Source organism: Engraulis encrasicolus, chromosome 11 (assembly GCF_034702125.1).
Source record: "Engraulis encrasicolus isolate BLACKSEA-1 chromosome 11, IST_EnEncr_1.0, whole genome shotgun sequence".
Taxonomy (NCBI): Eukaryota; Metazoa; Chordata; class Actinopteri; order Clupeiformes; family Engraulidae; genus Engraulis; species Engraulis encrasicolus.
Window position 1 is genome coordinate 12,542,509 of NC_085867.1, and position 17,500 is coordinate 12,560,008.

A 17,500-nucleotide genomic window follows, 5' to 3' on the forward strand; every position below is an offset into this window, starting at 1 on the left:
CAGTCCTGACATGCTAACCATACAGTGTGTTAGCATGCACAATGGCTCTAGCTGATGATGATAATCTGAGGGGCCTTGGCAGACGTCTGAGCTCTGTGAGAGCTTTTCTACGTAGCTTTTGTAGGTTTTGATGGACATTTTTCACCTGCAGCTGTGTTATCATCATAGACAGACAACAAACGCCTGGCAAACCGTCCCCTAGTACTACACAGTTCACTCTGTTTGGTTTCTGCCCATGATGCGTTCTCGAAAACATATCCTGGAGGAGTACAGCATTAGCCTGATTATCAAGGATGGATTACTGCACGGGCCTATCGGGCCTAGGCCCAGGGGCCCAAGAGTCAAGGGGGCCCTGAAGCCCAAGTCTCTATATTCCTATTCTCATATGTCTTCATATAATTGTCTCGGGATAAAACCCTGAACCCCGAACAATATAGGGTCTCTAAGATGTGGTCTAAAACCCTAAATGTTTTGGTAAAGGAACCATACCCATAGAGGGGGGCCTTTGTTGTCGTCTTGCCCAGGGGCCCACAGACTCATGATCCGTCCCTGCTGATTATCATCGACTTTCAAATCTCTTCAAGACTTGGTCTGACCATAACAACTGACGTAACCCAAATGGCATGGTTGAACCGCCTCCCTAGGTTTGCTACTGGCTGACTGGTGTTCGACAAAGTGGATGAAGTTCCCATTTTTTGGGGAGATGAGAAACGATATTTACATTGCTCTTGGCCTGACTAAGCTCCAGAACAAGTCCAGTTATCTACAACTAAAAGCAACGGCGAAGCTGTTGAGTCACTAGGAAGGCGTGGCCTAGCTAGTACAGTATATCTTCGTTGCGGTACAGTACTAAAGCCAGGTTGTGACATGTTATGCAATTCGCCTCACAATAAGTCTGCTTGCGCAATACAATTCCTAGTTTGTACCACTGTCCACTGATTGGCCTGGTAAAGAATTGACCCATCCAGTCAACCTTGTCAATTTTAGCAGTGACAGACTACCACTGTAGGCCGACTGTAGTGTTGTAGGGCGAGAATAAGGGAGCGGACGTGCGTAGGCAGGCTTATGGCCGGGCTTAAGCCAACAGCCACCACACACTGGCAACTCAACTGCTTTAGAGCCCTCTGGCCAAGGACAGAGCCAGAGATTCTTTAAGTATAGAGATATGCCATTGTAATAGGTTGCTATGGGCACCTAACATGACCAGGTTCCGGTCTGCCTAAAGAGGCGTGTCATAATACTCCTAGCATTGAATAGAACAGTCCTTAGGTCTGCCTAAAGGGGGATTCCCCCCCTCCCCCTTGCAATAATAGAACCCGGAAACAATGGGCCAATGGAACCTCTCTCTCTCTACTCTCTCTGACAGAGCTTTGGAGGGCTGGCAATCTTTAACACTGCATCTGTGCACACAGTGTAGCTAGCTAGCTTTCAGTGAAAGCGGTGGGTTTTTGCTTTGATGGAGCCTAGTATCCCCTCTGAGTAGTGTACACCCTATCAAAGGGATATTGCAAGATCGCACGCATGTGCATGCACATGCATACTCACACAGACGCACAGAACACACAAAATCACACTCACACACACAAGCACAGACAGACATACACACACAAACCCAAAAGCTGTGCCTGCTCTCGTACCTGGGAAAATTCCAGTAGTACATGTTCCAATATGTGTGTGTGCGTCTGTATGTGTGCATGTATGCATGCACGTGCATGCTAGAGAGAGAGAGAGAGAGAGAGAGAGAGAGAGAGAGAGAGAGAGAGAGAGAGAGAGAGGTGTCTCCCCTTACCTGGCGGGCACCTCGATGTTGGAGATGGCGTAGAAGTACTTGAGCAGGTTGTCGCGCTGCACGTAGGTGCCACCCAGCGCGGGCCGCAGCAGCCGCAGCCTGAGGTTGGTGAAGGTGAAGAACTCCCGCAGGCCCTTGACGCTCTCCATGCGCGTGTACAGCGCCTCCATGTTGACCAGGCGCGGCCCGGCGAAGATCTCCAGCCGGGGCCGCACCTCGAAGCGCACCGCCTTCTCGTTCTTGGAGCCCACCCAGCGCGAGTAGCGCTCGGTGCAGATGACCCGCGTCACGTTGGCCGCCGACAGCTCCTGGATGCGCTTGGCCGGCATGTTGAAGGCCTCCAGGCAGTCGTCCGCGTAGTACTGAAAACAAGGGGTGACACTTTATTAGTGCTGTCCTCCTGCTACATTTATTACAATTTGTAACATCACGGCACTCAAAGACACAAGGGTTAGTTACAGTATGTAGGCCTACAGTGTACTGTCAGTAAATAATAATATCCCAAAATACCAACTCCCCCATATTCCAAACGGCAAACATAGTACTGGCCTTATAAGTGAGAACTGTTACTAACTAATTTATGGAGTTATATTACTATTCTATTATTATGTACTATTTTCCCCGGTTTTTATTTAAAAAATGCAGTCTCAGCAACCCCTAGGAGTCCCGACCTCCAGTTTGGAAAGGTACACTTCCAGATGTTTCTCCTCTGCCTGGTACAGCTGCCAGGTGCGTTCATGGTTCGATGTTTCTTTCAACTTCGTATACTACAGCAATACTATACACCAGTGGTGCTCAACTAGAAACTGAAAAGGTCCACTCGCCAAATTTCGTATGTTTCCAGGGTCCAAAAAAGTCACTACGGTCCGATGCAGAAAATAGCCTCACTCGCCTCTTGCTCACTCACTGAGTTGTCATAGTGATGATACTTTTATTTGTCATAAGACTGGCTTCGCAGAAATACACCTATAGATCGCATGGCAGCGAAATCTCATGTATAATTTATACATATTAAATACAGATGGATTTTGTCTTGGTCCGGATGACATTGCGTTTGGGTCCGCATCCGGACCTGGGTCCGCCAGTTGAGCACCCCTGCTATACACTGTATACACTACAGTAATGAGTACACTTCCAAGTGTTTCTCCTCTCCTCTACCTGGTATGGCTGCCATGTGCGTCCGTGGTTCATGGACTTCTCCAGCACCATGACGGTGGGCCGGCCGTACTCGAAGGTGATGAGCACGTCGCCGGTGAGCTCCAGCGTCTTGTTCCAGGTGAGCGTGATGTTGGCCAGCAGGGGCTCGGGGTAGCGGCTCCAGGTGACCGACTGCCAGTAGGTGATGAGGCCGCCACGCTCGCGGTCCGCCATCAGCTGCGGAGGGTGGGCCAGGTCCGGGTTGGACGCGTCGCACTCATCGCTGCACAGGTAAGGGTTCTCCTGCAGGCGTAAAAAAAGAGAAGGAGAAAATTGAGGACTACTGAGGTTATACAGAGTCACACTCATCGCTGCACAGGTAAGGGTTCTCCTGCACGAATGGTGGAATGCAGAAATGTAGAGAGAAATGAGGATTGATGAGATTGTATGCATATATTACAAACACGCTTAAACACAGTCTGCATTGGTAAGGGTTCTCCAGGCGTAGAAAAGAGTAGAAAATTGAGGATTGGCAAGGTTATACAGTCATGCTCGTAGCTGCAGAGATGTTCTCTTGCACAGAGAGAAAAGAACAGAAAGAAACACAGAAAAACAGAGATACTACATTATGATCCCCAATAACAATTGGTTGAGATTATTTACATAGTGTATTATAGTCAAACACAGTATGCATAAGCAGTCTCCATAGGCATGCTTCATCTTTGTTTACCATATTTATAATCTTGATTGCATGAATCTCTATGAAGTCATTCCCTTCATCTGAGATAAAAAATTTGCAGATGTGAGGAGAAAAAAAAGGAGAAATCCCACTCATTCTCCCTTTACAAAACACACACGCACACTGTTTTTCTGCAAGAAATAAAACAAACTTTCTTAACAACAAAACCACCATCCTCAAAAAAGCAAAGGCACAGATAATTTTCCACAAAACCAAATACCATTTTTTAAAACATAAGGAACACAATGACTATTGGGCCCATTTGGGAAAAGCCCATTGGTCGTTTTTTAGGAGAAGCCTAATGGTGTGTTAAAGATGCTGCGTCGTTTTTATCCGACTTCTGAAGGTTTTATGCTTTTTTTCTAGACATGAAGTGGGCCATCGTTACAATCCTCTTGTGTGCCATCCTCTTTTAAACATAACAGTGTTGTTTCATAGAGTTCTGCTGACAGGTTAATATTGCGCTGCTCGTGAAAAACAATAACCAACAAAAAAAGGGGTATTGGCACTTTGCTGAGCTAGGTCCCACTGCCTCCAGCTTCTTACTGAGGGAAAAAACAATTTAAATAGTTACTGAAGTTTGTTTATTCTATAAAAGAGACATGGCCTGAGCCATAGCCCAAACGGCTAAGGCACCATACTGTTATGTTTGGGACTGGGGTTCAATTCCAACCTGAGGCAATTTCCCACCACAATGCCATCCTGCTCTTCTAACCATTTCGTGACCACCTCTTCTGCTGTCATGTCATAATAAAGGCAAAAAGGCAGAGAAAATACTTCAGAAAGGGGAACAGGTCGTTTCAGTGCCTCTAACATCAGTACAGCATGGGAAGTGAATGTTTCCCTTGTGCTTTATTCTGCAGTGGTGCACCGTCTTGGCTAAAATAATCAGCAGCACTGCTGATCAATAAGATCGTGATCAAATTAACGCCTTTCATTTGCATACTGCGTAGCGTGAGCACTATAGCCAAGGGCTTGTCTTTAACACCCAATTTGTCCATTTATTCAAGCATGCATACATTGCCAGAATGTACTGGGGGTTATTTTTAAATTTGACCTGAGATAGAGTAAATGGGAAAACAACTTTTACATTGATTGCCTTGCTCAAGACCTGAACAAGGCGATTAGCCTGCTTCATAGGACCACAACCAGTCTCCAACAACCTAAGTATATACAAAGTACGGTAGGCTTTGAATGGAGACTTTGAACGGACAGCTAACTTAAGGTTGACCTTAAAGGTGTGTTTTTTACGCAACTGCTTTCTTCACTAGAATAAACAGAAAGCATGTTTATTCATCCTGACATCGGTGCCACTGACTGACCTTACAGTACAGAAGCTGTAGGACTACGTAAGTGATGTAGAGTCCATTGCCAGTGTAGTAACCCAGTGATGCCTAAAGCACCTGCAAAAAACGCCTGCTGAATGCCTAAGCCCTTGTTGGGAAAGTTGCCCTCAGCCTAAAAAAAATAAACATCTTGACCTCTGATGCACATAAAAACATGAAATGAGTTGCATTTAAACCCTAAGACCCTCATCTTGCATTAGAATGTGTTCATTCAGCTGTGTAACATACCCACATTTTTTATTTTTTTAAAAATATGCTCTAAGCTCCAGAGCCTGAATACAGCGTATACTGTATGTGTCTCCAGGCACCAAAGGTTAAACAACATATCCGAGTCATCAGGCTAAAATGGGTTTAAGAGGCACTCTCGTCTCACATGGCTGCCGATGACATGATTGTCAGATTAAGTGTGATGCAGATCCCCTGTCCCACCCTACATACCGTGATCCTCACAGACGCTCAAGTGGAGCACTGACATTGTGCAGGCCAGGCGTCCCCTATACACTCTTATGTCCTATGATTATGACACGTGCACGTGCACACTCATACAAGTACACACACTGATACACACACACACACACACACACACACACACACACACACACACACACACACACACACACACACACACACACACACACACACTCATACATGCACACACACACACACACACACACACACACACACACACACACACACACACACACACACACACACACACACAGCACACTCAAATGAAAAGTGTGAAAGTAAGGGATAACTGTGGAAACCTGATCAGTGAACTTTTCTATTTGACAAGCGCACACACACACACACACACACACACACACACTGCACACTCGAATGAAAAGTGTGAAAGTAAGGGATAACTGTGGAAACCTGATCAGTGAACTTTTCTATTTGACAAGCGCACACACACACACAGACACACACACACACACACACACACACACACACACACACACACACACACACACACACACACACACACACACACACACACACACGTACACACACACACACACACACACACACACACACACACACACACACACACACACACACACACACACACACACACACACACACACACACACAGACACACACAAACACACACACACACACACACACACACACACACACACACACACACACACACACACACACACACACACACACACACACACACAGTCACACACACACTATAGCCCAGATCCAGCCAACTGTTACAGCAGGTGGCCCTTATCTCTAAGCTCCTCCAGTGATGATCCCTCCTCAAATCCCATTGCTGCCTGAGACAGACAACACAAGCACGGAGGGCTCCAGGAAGCCCATACCAACCCACCCCCAGGCCCCGGCCGTCTCACCTCACCTGGCTGGCTGACACACTGCCTGTGTCACTGTGTGTGTGTGTGTGTGTGTGTGTGTGTGTGTGTGTGTGTGTGTGTGTGTGTGTGTGTGTGTGTGTGTGTGTGTGTGTGTGTGTGTGTGTGTGTGTGTGTGTGTGTGTGTGTGTGTGTGAGAGAGAGACAGAGTGGGAGAGAGAGAGAGAGAGAGACAGGAGAGAGAGAGAGAGAGAGAGAGAGAGAGAGAGAGAGAGAGAGAGAGAGAGAGATAAAGGGAGAGAGAGTAAATGTGTGTGTCTGTGCATCTGCTCGCATGTGCATACAATATGTGTGTTAAGACATCAGTACACAATGAAACTTGCAGTGGTACAATCTTCTGCATTATGAATCGCACATGTGCACGGTGTAGCATTTCATGCAAAGCAGCTCCACAATATTACAGTTAAAATATAACACTCAAACACAAGCCACCGCTCCAAGGCAACACCCGGTCAAGCAAAAGTAACTGGACATCTCCTTCAGGGCTTGACATTAAACAGCTTTTTTTTGGTTGGTGGTTTTCCCAAATCACTCAGCCTTTCTTCTAGTCAGCTTTGTCTCAGTATTTGTCTACAACATACCGATATGTCTAAAATCAAGTGCTAAAGCAGCAAAATCAGTGCTATAGACGTACAGCAGCTTGTGATATCAATACAACAAATAAAACTGAGTATATGCTTGTTCTTGAACGTAGCTTCTTAGTGCAGATGGGGTCGCCGGCGGGCCTATTCACTAAATACATCATGACAACATTGCTATGACATTACGGAGAGCCTTAAGTAACAAATTAAGACATATCCATTACAATTGTGATGACAGTAATAATAATAATAATAATAATAATTGTATTTGTATAGCACTGTGTCATACAAGGCATGTAACTCAAAGTGCTTAACAAATGGGAAAAAACATTGTTAGAGATAGATTTAAAAGGAGAGGAGAGATAGATTTAAAAGGAGAGGTATAGAGGAGAGGCAGAAAAAGCAGGAAGGCAGAGGAAGAAGAGATAGACAGAGAATGTAGAGTCATAATAATAAAGTCAACGTAGGTTAGGACCAGGATTCTTAGATGTGTAAGGTCCATAGTGGCTGGGCCTATCATAAGTCATAGATAGTCACACAGAGATTGGGCGCTCAGGTGCGGCCCCTGGTGGCATCAGGGGTGAGGAAAAACTCCCTTTCGCTTGATTCATAGTAAGGTTATAACATAGGCTCTGCGCTAAGGGGTTTAAATAAGAAAATGCTACAAAAGTGGAAAACAACCGAATATACAGTCGGTTACATAAGCGTAGTGAGACAAAATGTATTACTAATCACAGCCAATGTTAACATACATTTTGTCCAGCTGGTAGGTGTCAGCAGCAGGACCTGAGTTGAGCAAACGTGTTACTGTTTCCTGTGGATACTATGCTCCAGCTCCATGCCATGGTATGACCTTAGTATCCAGGCAATACCCTTTGTCCTGTCTTTGCCTCCCACCCACTAACACACAGTTGAGTATAGTGTTATAATATGCGGCTAGTCAAATCAATAATTCAAGTTCAAGCACTACGCATAGTTTTCTACACTTAAAACATCACAAACTGAGATTAATAAAACCTCAGGTTAAAAGAAAATTAATAAAATGATTCTAAACCAAGTAATGCTGTATATTCTGCTGTATACTCTACTGTATATTTTGAACATTAGAACCAAGGTTAAGTTACACTTTACTTGACGCTGGCATCGTATGCATGACATGGCAGTGTCACAATAGTGTCAAAACAGAGTCCTTTTGCTATAGGTGCTGTGCTCCAGATCCATGTTATGACCTTGGTTTCCAGGCAATACCCTTTGTCCTGTCTTTGCCTCCCACCCACTAACACCCGGCTGAGTGCTGCAGCACGAGTTCGCATCCACATAGGCTGAGAGGAGTACAGGGCCAGGGCAACAGAACGTGGTTTGTCAAATCAATCATTTAAGTTCCAGCAACGAACATCATTATATACTTTCATCACAAAAACTCAAACGCACAAAACTTCTACTGAAATAGTATAGTGTTACAATATGTGGTTAGTCAAATTAAATCATTCAAGTTCAAGCACTACATGTCATTTTCTGCACTTAAAACATCACAACTAAAATTCATAAAACCTCAGGGTAACAGAAAATAATAGCACATAAAGAACTTTGACTTTTGACTTGAAATAATAAAATGATTCTTAACCAAGTATTTCTGTATATTTTAACTCCTCAACATTTTTGAACATTAGAACCAATTATTTGATTACACTTTAGTTGACGGCGGCGTCATAAGCAAGACATAACAGTGTCACTAGGACGTCCACAATGACAATCCTACAACATGGACGCGTCATAAACATTATGTCAATGCAATGATACAGTAAGTAAGGGGATAGGATAGAATGGAGTTCTATGGAACCACCTTCTCCCCTTCTGTAGACCTCCTTGTGTCAATGTCATAAACATTATGTCAATGTCATAAACGTTTTATGGTAATAAAAAGTTGACATTGTTAGGGTTGCCTTTACCATAACCGAATGTCTCGTAGCCCCTTAATGCGCGCCGTACCTCCAGTGGCACGCTGTAATAGTCATTGAAATGTACCTACCATAGCACTACAATACTATGACACAACACAGGCCCTTTAGTAATGCACCACGACTTGGTCATTACCATACTGGTAACAACAAATGTATAAAGCCGCATCTTAAGGGGTTAATGGCAACAGTCATGAAGTGTTTCGGACACATCTATGACCGCTTTACAACACAATTATGACACTGTCATGCCATACCTATGACGCTGGCGTCAGGGTAAGTGTTACCAAATATTTTAAAGCATGTTTCAAGAATAATGAACTTGCAACTTGGACGGAAGCAGTGTAACAGAAATCTTTGGGCAGACACAAACACTACTCTACTCAACTAGAGTCAACTCTACTACTCTCTGCTATTCCACTCAACTAGAGTAGAGTAGCAGAGAGTAGAGTAGAGTACAAACAAAACTGCAAATAATGCAATGATTTTGACCAAACTAATGCTGTGCATTCTAACTACTTACTACTTTTGAACATTATAATCCATATTTTTCAAGCATACTTTTAGAGATTTTTATTTACATATTATTTTTTGGGGAAATGCATTTATTTTATTTTATTTAGGTAAAATGTGTGACTATTGACATACTGTATTGTTTTATTTCAGCAGAAAAATGATTTCCTGTTTGTACTGTCAAAATGTTTCAATAAAATGAAAAATGTTGATCACAAAAAAGAATACTTTTAGTTTTAGAACAATAAACGTGCAACTTGGACGGAAGCAGCGGAAGAACACAAGTCTTTGTGCAGAGTCAGACACAGACAGGATAGACTAAACGCTAAACGGCAAGCATGTCCAAGTAGCCTGAAGCACGCCACGCGTGGCACGTCGTCCAGCTTGGCTGGGGCCAGCTCAGCTCAATATTACATATGTATGTGCTTCGCTGGCTGTTGCTGCTGCATTTACGCCCTGCAATCAATCCTTGATCGATGTTCAGCAAGAACTTCTTGGCACCTCCCCACACATTTATATACAGAAGCTGCCTGCCTGGCCGCAGGGTTAAGGGAGTTCTCTCTGTGTCAAAACTGCACCGCGGCTGACTGAAGAAGTATGAGTGAAAAATATGCTCTCTACTAGCCTCCTCTAGCCTCTGTGGCCTCTATTGGAACAAAAAAAAACATAATCAAAAAACATGCAACCATGCACACATGCGCACGCACGCACCCACGCACGCACGCACGCACGCACGCACTCACGCACGCACGCACGCACGCACGCTAGGGCTGTAACGATATTGTATCGAACCGAGAAATCGTGATACACAGAGTCACGATACTGTATCATGATACAAGGAGGCAGTATCATGATACGCCCTTTTAACGTGTGATGCCCATCAGCCCAGAAAACAACCACATAATATGAAGTGATAGTGCTTCCAAGCAAAATCATTATTATATAGAAACTTTTTGAAATGATTAGTAGCCTCTTGTAACCTATTCTACCTATGAACCATCATAGTTTTTATTCATGAAGTTTATAATGTTGGCAAATGTGAAATCGTGGTGTGTATCGAACCGTAGGTCAACAATCGTGATATGAACCGATTTGTGATTTGAGTGTATCGTTACAGTCCTAACACACACACGCACGCACGCACGCACGCACGCACGCACGCGCACACACACACACACACACACACACACACACACACACACACACACACACACACACACACACACACACACACACACACACACACACACACACACACACACACACACAGTCCAGCCCAGCTCAGCCCAGTCTACTGATGTAGTTTGTGATCCCCCTTCACTTTTACATCATTATCCAAAAGGTCAGTGGCATATATACTGTACATACATAGTACACACTCACACAATATAGCCATGGTGAGTTGAGTTTGTTTTCCTGTTTTTTGCCAGGTTGTTAAACTTCAGGCCGCTGATGGAGGGCCATTAGTTTGTGTCATGAGTCCCCACATTTCGCTCCAGACAGAACCTGATTATCCCCTTTGTCAAGAAGAAGAATTATGTAACCATCAGATGAGGTCACTGTTTATTACAACTAGAACGTGTTTTTTTCTTTTTTTCACCAGGCCTTTATCCATCATTACATCATAAGCTGGTGGTGCGGCTGGCCTGCCTGGCGTATGTGATGATGATGGGGGTGTGGTAGGGAGGGAGGAGGGCGGATGGTGCTGAAGCAGAGATTGAGTAGAGGAGGTGATGGGCTGCTCTGGCGTACTTGCTATAGTGGGGGTGGGGAATGGGGGCTGGTGAAGACACGGGAGAAGGGGCCGGGGGATGGTGCTGAGGCTGTGGAGGGAGGGAGAGAGGGAGGGAGGGAGGTTGGTGATAGGGTGGGACGGTGGTGATGAGTTGGGTGGAGGAGAGAGTTGGGCGATTGTGGTGGTGTGGCCAGAGGACAGAGGTTGGTAGTGGGGGAGGAGGGTGATGGGTTGATTTTAAGGGATACTAGTAAGGTAAGGCAAGGCAAGGCAAGTTTATTTATATAGCGCATTTCATACACAGGTGCAACTCAATGTGCTTCACAAAGTTAACAAATGTAAATGAAAGGAAAAGAGGGAAGAAAGAAGGAAATGAATTAGAGTCAAACAACATTTAAAACATTAAGATAAAACATAAGGTAAAAATAATAATAAAATAAAAAATAAATAAAAATAAAACCTTGAAAAACATACGCAGTCTTCAGATTTTAACTGTTCGACGACAGAGGAGTCTGGCCTCCTTTTTTCCGTTTACCTGATAGAGTCTAGAATTGTCAGGGCTTTGTCTTCTCTTATTTTACCGTCTTTTCATTCAATAATTTAAGAAAGCATCTGAGAACAGCTTTGTCTTGAGTCTAGATTTAAAGCTATCAATAGTGGGTGCATTTTTTACGTCATCTGGAAGCTGGTTCCAAAGCTTTGAAGCATAGAAGCTAAAGGCTGCCTCTCCACACTTTGTTTTGACTTTTGGAATCACCAGCAAATTCTTCTAGCAGCGCTCTTGCTACTCTTCTTATGATATACTGTAGGGTTGATGTGGCTGAGGAGAGAGGTTGATGACAGTACAGTAGAGTGGTGATAAGGTGGAGGCCGGGATGCCGTGCTAGTGTAGGGCGATGGTGGAGGGGGAAGGCGGGTGATGAGGAGGAGAGACAGTCGGGGCAGCCCCCTTTTGAGCATGCACGCCTGGGGTAGTAGCGCTCCCTTAAGCCAGGTGCATGCTGCCGGCTCTCCTATTAACGCACAACACCCTTTCTTAACACTCAGTTCACACAGTACCACCCTGACATATGCTAGCTAACACCGAAGAAGAGGACCCGAAGTGAGTGGTAAAAATATGTAGTAGCAGAGAGAGAGACAGAGAGTTACACAGATAGAGAGAGAGAGAGAGAGAGAGAGAGAGAGAGAGAGAGAGAGAGAGAGAGAGAGAGAGAGAGAGAGAGAGAGAGAGAGAGAGAGAGAGACTGTGAAAGAGAAACTGTGAAGAGAAAATGTGTGAAGGTGGGGAATAACTCTTCATGCTGTCAACTGTGGTTGAAAAAAAGCTGTTACAAGCAGCAGATGTACATGGTGGTAATAAAGCAGGCTAAGAAAAGCTTGGTTAAATACGTCCCTGAGAAGGCTTCTCCCAAACTTGGTAATCACAATGTCTCATCTGGTTTTATTTTAATAGTGCTTTAAGCTACACAAGTACAAGCCATGCTCCACTACATTCAAATAGAGAGCAAATCTTACATAGGGCTAACATCAACGACGCCTTACAACATCTGCTCATCAAAGCTCTTTTTGAATGTCGTGATAACTCACCCTCATCTCCAATCTGAATATGAAACGTCTATCTTACTGTAACAGAAAAAACAAGCTATTTTTTATCCCTCACCAACCAACAAGGAGTTCACATGCCACCTAACTCTTAGACGTTGCGACTTGCTGTGAAGGCTGACGTCCTGCCATCCTGATCTCTGGGTGGGCACATATACTGGCATCTGCACAGAGGGCTTCTGACATTTTGCCCACAACAACCGCAATGCCACTGAAAGAGCAACATTTCTGCCTGCCGACCACTATCAGACTCAACTTCAGAATATCATGCATACAGATAGCGGTGGTGCGCTGTGCCAAGGGGCCAAATGCCAAGGCACTAGCTGGCTGCTTCAAACACTCTAGGGAGCTTAGGATAATGTATGTGTAACTTCGACACGTTTCTGTAGGGGGATGGGGGTGTGGATCGTGTGTAGCATCGCATCTAGTAGCATTTTTCCCAGGTTATATAAAATGTGCATATTTTTTCACTGTTTGCTATTTGCTGACACTAAATATTGAGTGGATTTAAAAAAAAACTGTTACACATATTTAAAGAGTTACAGAATTTTTAAAGAGGCTTCTTACTCGAAAGACTGGTGCATGCAGTCTTCACCATAAGGATTGCACAACAGACAAAATATGAGACAAATATCTACAACTTCCCTTCACTTGTCAACTGTCTGTCTGCCTGCCTGCCTGCCTGTCTGTCTGTCTGTCTGTCTGTCTATCTGTATGCACCAGTCTGTCTGTCTGTCTGTTTGCACACGTGCCTGATCACAATAAATAGTGTCCGAGTCATGCCAAGTCAAGCTGTACCAGGTAGAAAACGGGCAGTGGAAAAGGGCCATTTGTCTATGTACTGTATCTGTCAATGCATCTCTATGTGTGAATGGAAGACACTGATGAGCCTTTCCCATCACAACAGCTGTGAGTGTGTGTGTGTGTGTGTGCGTGCGTGCGTGCGTGCGTGCGTGCGTGCGTGCGTGCGTGCGTGCGTGCGTGCATGCGTGCGTGCGTGTGTGTGTGTGTGTGCATCTCTGTCTATCTATCTACACGAGGCCAGTAGTGCCCTACTAAAGACTCACCACCGTGCAGAATCGTCTGGTGGGTCCCTGCAGGTGATGCCCAGCGGCTCCCAATACAACACTTGAAGTGTTAGAAGGTGAGGCCCAAAACCACACCTGTGGGTGTGTGTAATGTATGTGTGTGTGTGTGTGTGTGCGTGTATGTATGACTCACCAACGTGCAGAAGCGTTCCGGCGGGTCACCGGAGGTGATGCCTGCCGGTTCCCAATACAAGACGCCTGTGTGTGCGTGTGTGTGTGTGTGTGTTGTGCGTGTGTGTGTGCGTGTATCTATGACTCACCAGCGTGCAGAAGCGTTCGGGCGGGTCGCCGCAGGTGATGCCCGGCGGCTCCACGCGGATGCGCATGAAGTCCTTCATGGAGAGGCTCTTGGGCTGGCAGGCGTACTCCTCCCATAGCGCGCCCTCGTCCGTGTTCACCAGCGACTTGCACAGCTCGTACTGGGCCAGGGCACCACGCCACTGGGCCGCCACACACAGCAGCAGCAGGACGAGGCGCAGGTGGTGATGGAGGCGGAGGCGGAGGCGGAGGAGGCGGTGGGGGGGGTGCAGGAGCAGAGGCGGCCCTCTACAGGCCTGCCCCTGCATGGCAAGCAGAGCAGTCTGTGGTGGTGATGGTGGGAAGACACGACGGATAGGAGGGCCGAGGGATGAGGGAGTGGGTAGGGTGGAATGGAATGGGGTGGAGGTTTGTTGAGATGGGGATGAGATGTGATGTGATGTGAGGGTGATGTGAGAGTGGTGCGTGGAATGACGCAGGCACGACTGATCGTGCAGCGGGGGGGCTGGAGAGTGGAGTGGAGTGGAGGTTTGTTGAGATGGGATGGGATGGGATCTGAGGGCGAGAGTAGAGTGGTGGAGGACTGACACTGGACGAGATGAGGATGGGGATGGGGATGGGGATGGGACTGTCAAGATGGCTAAGCTCCGAGATTCAAGTATTGGGACTGAATCCAACCAGCTGAAGGCACGACGGAGAGTAGGCGCAGTGGGACGTAGGAGAGGGGGTAAGGGGAATGTGATGAGAGGTGATGTGATGTGAGGGCAGGGGGTAATCCCTGGGGTCCGGTGGGGGTAAGGTGGGGTATTAGGATGATTCTAAAGTCTTGACAGTGCCAGGCCCCCCTTTGAGGGCATTATTAATAATAATGTAATTTAACAGTGTTGCCTCGCTAAATTTGAAATCATGAGATCTCTGAATGGGACAGGGCACGGCGTGATGGTAGGGCCCGGGCACAGGAATGGATGGGGATTGCGATAGGGCTAAGCTCCCAGCTCCAAATGTTGGGACGCAATCCAAACAGCTGTCAGTGCAAGCGAGGAGGGCATATCCTGATATCCAGACATCCAAGGTGATCGTCCGTGTGTCAGCACACGTGAGAGCGCACCACCACCACCAACACCATCACCACCACCACTGCCGCCACACCGGGGCAGAGGTCCATGGGCTTGCAGCGGAGGGCAACTGACCGAGCTTGCATGTCACGTGCTCCGAGCCGGCAGTGGAGGAGACCACTGCTCCATCTCTGTCCCCAGGGTGGATGAGGTGAAGAGGTTGTTGTTTTTTTTCTTTCGCCGGTTTCCCCTGAAGCCGAGAGGGGAAGGAGTGAGAGGGGGGGGGGGGGGGAAATTGGATGACGGGGCTCAGCTCTCAGCTCTCAGCTCTCAGCTCTCAGCGTTCAGCTCTCGGCGCTCAGTACGGCGTCTCCGTCTCCACTGGGAACGCCAAAGCAATTCCCAGGCCCACGCAGAAAGCTCTTCCATGCAGATCCATCAGTCACTGTGTTGCAAACACACCCAGCCCCAGCCCCAGCCCAAGCGCCTGCCACTGCAACTGCAGTCCTGCAACACAACACAAGGCAGAGAAGCCAAGCAACATGAGTGGAGAGACATGTCGTGGGGGGGCGGGCGGGGGGATATGCTGGTGGTCACACACTGTAAATGGCACACAGATAGTACTGTACAGTCGGACTGTCTGCCACACCCTTAAAAAACTTTTGATTAGTATAGGAGTATAGGATTAGTTGAGGAGGAAAGCGAGTGCTGCTCGCATTCAAGTCACACTCAAGGCATATTTTTGTGCGGAGACACACACACACACAGAAAGAGAGAGGTTTGATGAAGACACACTCTCACGTACACACACACACACACACACACACACACACACACACACACACACACACACACACACACACACACACACACACACACACACACAGAAAGAGAGAGAGGGTTGATGAAGACACACACGCAGACACACTCACGTACACACACCGTGTACACACACACACACACACACACGCACACACGCACAATGCTGATGCTGATGCCATAGCGCTGATGCTGATGATGAATCGCTCTTGCTTTAGGACCCGGGGTGTGACTTTAAACTTCAGAAGAATATTTCCCATGTGCGTTCTCATCTGTAGATGAATGGTTGTGGAGCAGCCAGAGCCCACTGCTGACACCAGCATCATGAGTGATCAGAGAGAGAGCGTGACATCAGTGCAAGCCTAGCCTACAAATGAGCCTCCAAACCAACTAGGCTATGCCTGCCTACCACCCCCGTGGAACTGAAACAGCTCGTTTAAAAAAGTTGAAAACACAACACAACACTACACTACACTACACTAGCCTACACACACACACACACACTCTCTCTCTCTCTCTCTCTCACACACACACACACACACACACACACACACACACACACACACACACACACACACACACACACACACACACACACACAGCATTTTGACTTTCTGTAGGCTATACTACATTTAAGTAAGTAAGCAGGTGTTCAGAGAGGCAGCCTTTAAAGCCCTGAGCGCGTGGCTTATTTCTGACTATCCCAAGTCCGACTCCACTCAAGATAATGCAAATGCCGTATCTTTTAGAAATCTACTTGAAGCATGAGTAAGTGAAACGTGAAAAAAACTGAAAGGTGGGGAAAAAACATTTTATAGAGTAAATTTGCGACAACGCCCTACCTGAGTCGCGGGGCATTGCTTAAAACACCCAGTGGTGCGCAGAAAAGATGACTTGTCCAGCGGGGAACGAAACTTGCTGGTAAGTGTCAGTGATCCAAAAAATCCACTACAACCGTGCTGCGAAGTATTCTCCCTCAGTAACGTTGAGTCATCGCCTTCGGTAGAGTTGTTTTAATGTCTGTTGTCTGCTGGTGACTTTTAATTTCGGTTATTCCTACTTCCACTTCCAGCAGCGACGGGACAGCACCCGGGTCTAGAAACTCTCCGCGAAACAGGGAGAATTTTACTCCAAAAAGTCGAGGAATTGACTTCCTGCGTCGCGTCAGAGTGCTGCACCTTCTGCACTTCAGCCTCCCTACTGCAGGCGCGCGACTATGCCCTGGATGCTCAAGGGCAGCAAGGAAAAAGCCACATGGAAAATCCTCCCCCCACCCCACCCAGCCCTCAACACACACACACACACACACACACACACACACGCACACACTAATGCGCTCTCTCACACACTAATTCTCTCTCTGTCCAACACACAAGCACTAATGCCTCTATCTCCCTCCCTCCCTTTTTGTCCCTATCTCGCTCTGTCTATCGTCGCCATACGCACAATTTTAAATCCCCTTCTCTATCACTTTCAATCACTCAGTGTTTTTTTCTCA

At 46.5% G+C, this 17,500-nt stretch overlaps 2 protein-coding genes across 2 annotated transcripts in view; one reads left to right on the top strand and one right to left on the bottom strand.

Moving 5' to 3' along the window:
• Positions 1-15,502, bottom strand: part of ntng2b (netrin g2b) — a 67,592-nt gene extending 52,090 nt beyond the window's left edge. Inside the window, exons 1-3 of the mRNA XM_063209900.1 lie at positions 14,131-15,502; positions 2,948-3,229; positions 1,790-2,151 (exon numbers count right to left, since the gene is read on the bottom strand). Of these exons, the coding sequence (XP_063065970.1) occupies positions 1,790-2,151; positions 2,948-3,229; positions 14,131-14,436 (950 nt within the window). The 5' untranslated portion in view covers positions 14,437-15,502. The remainder of the gene's footprint in view (positions 1-1,789; positions 2,152-2,947; positions 3,230-14,130) is intronic.
• setx (senataxin) overlaps positions 1-17,500 on the top strand; it is a 1,003,984-nt gene that overhangs the window by 98,868 nt on the left and 887,616 nt on the right. The gene's annotated exons all lie outside the window — the stretch shown is intronic.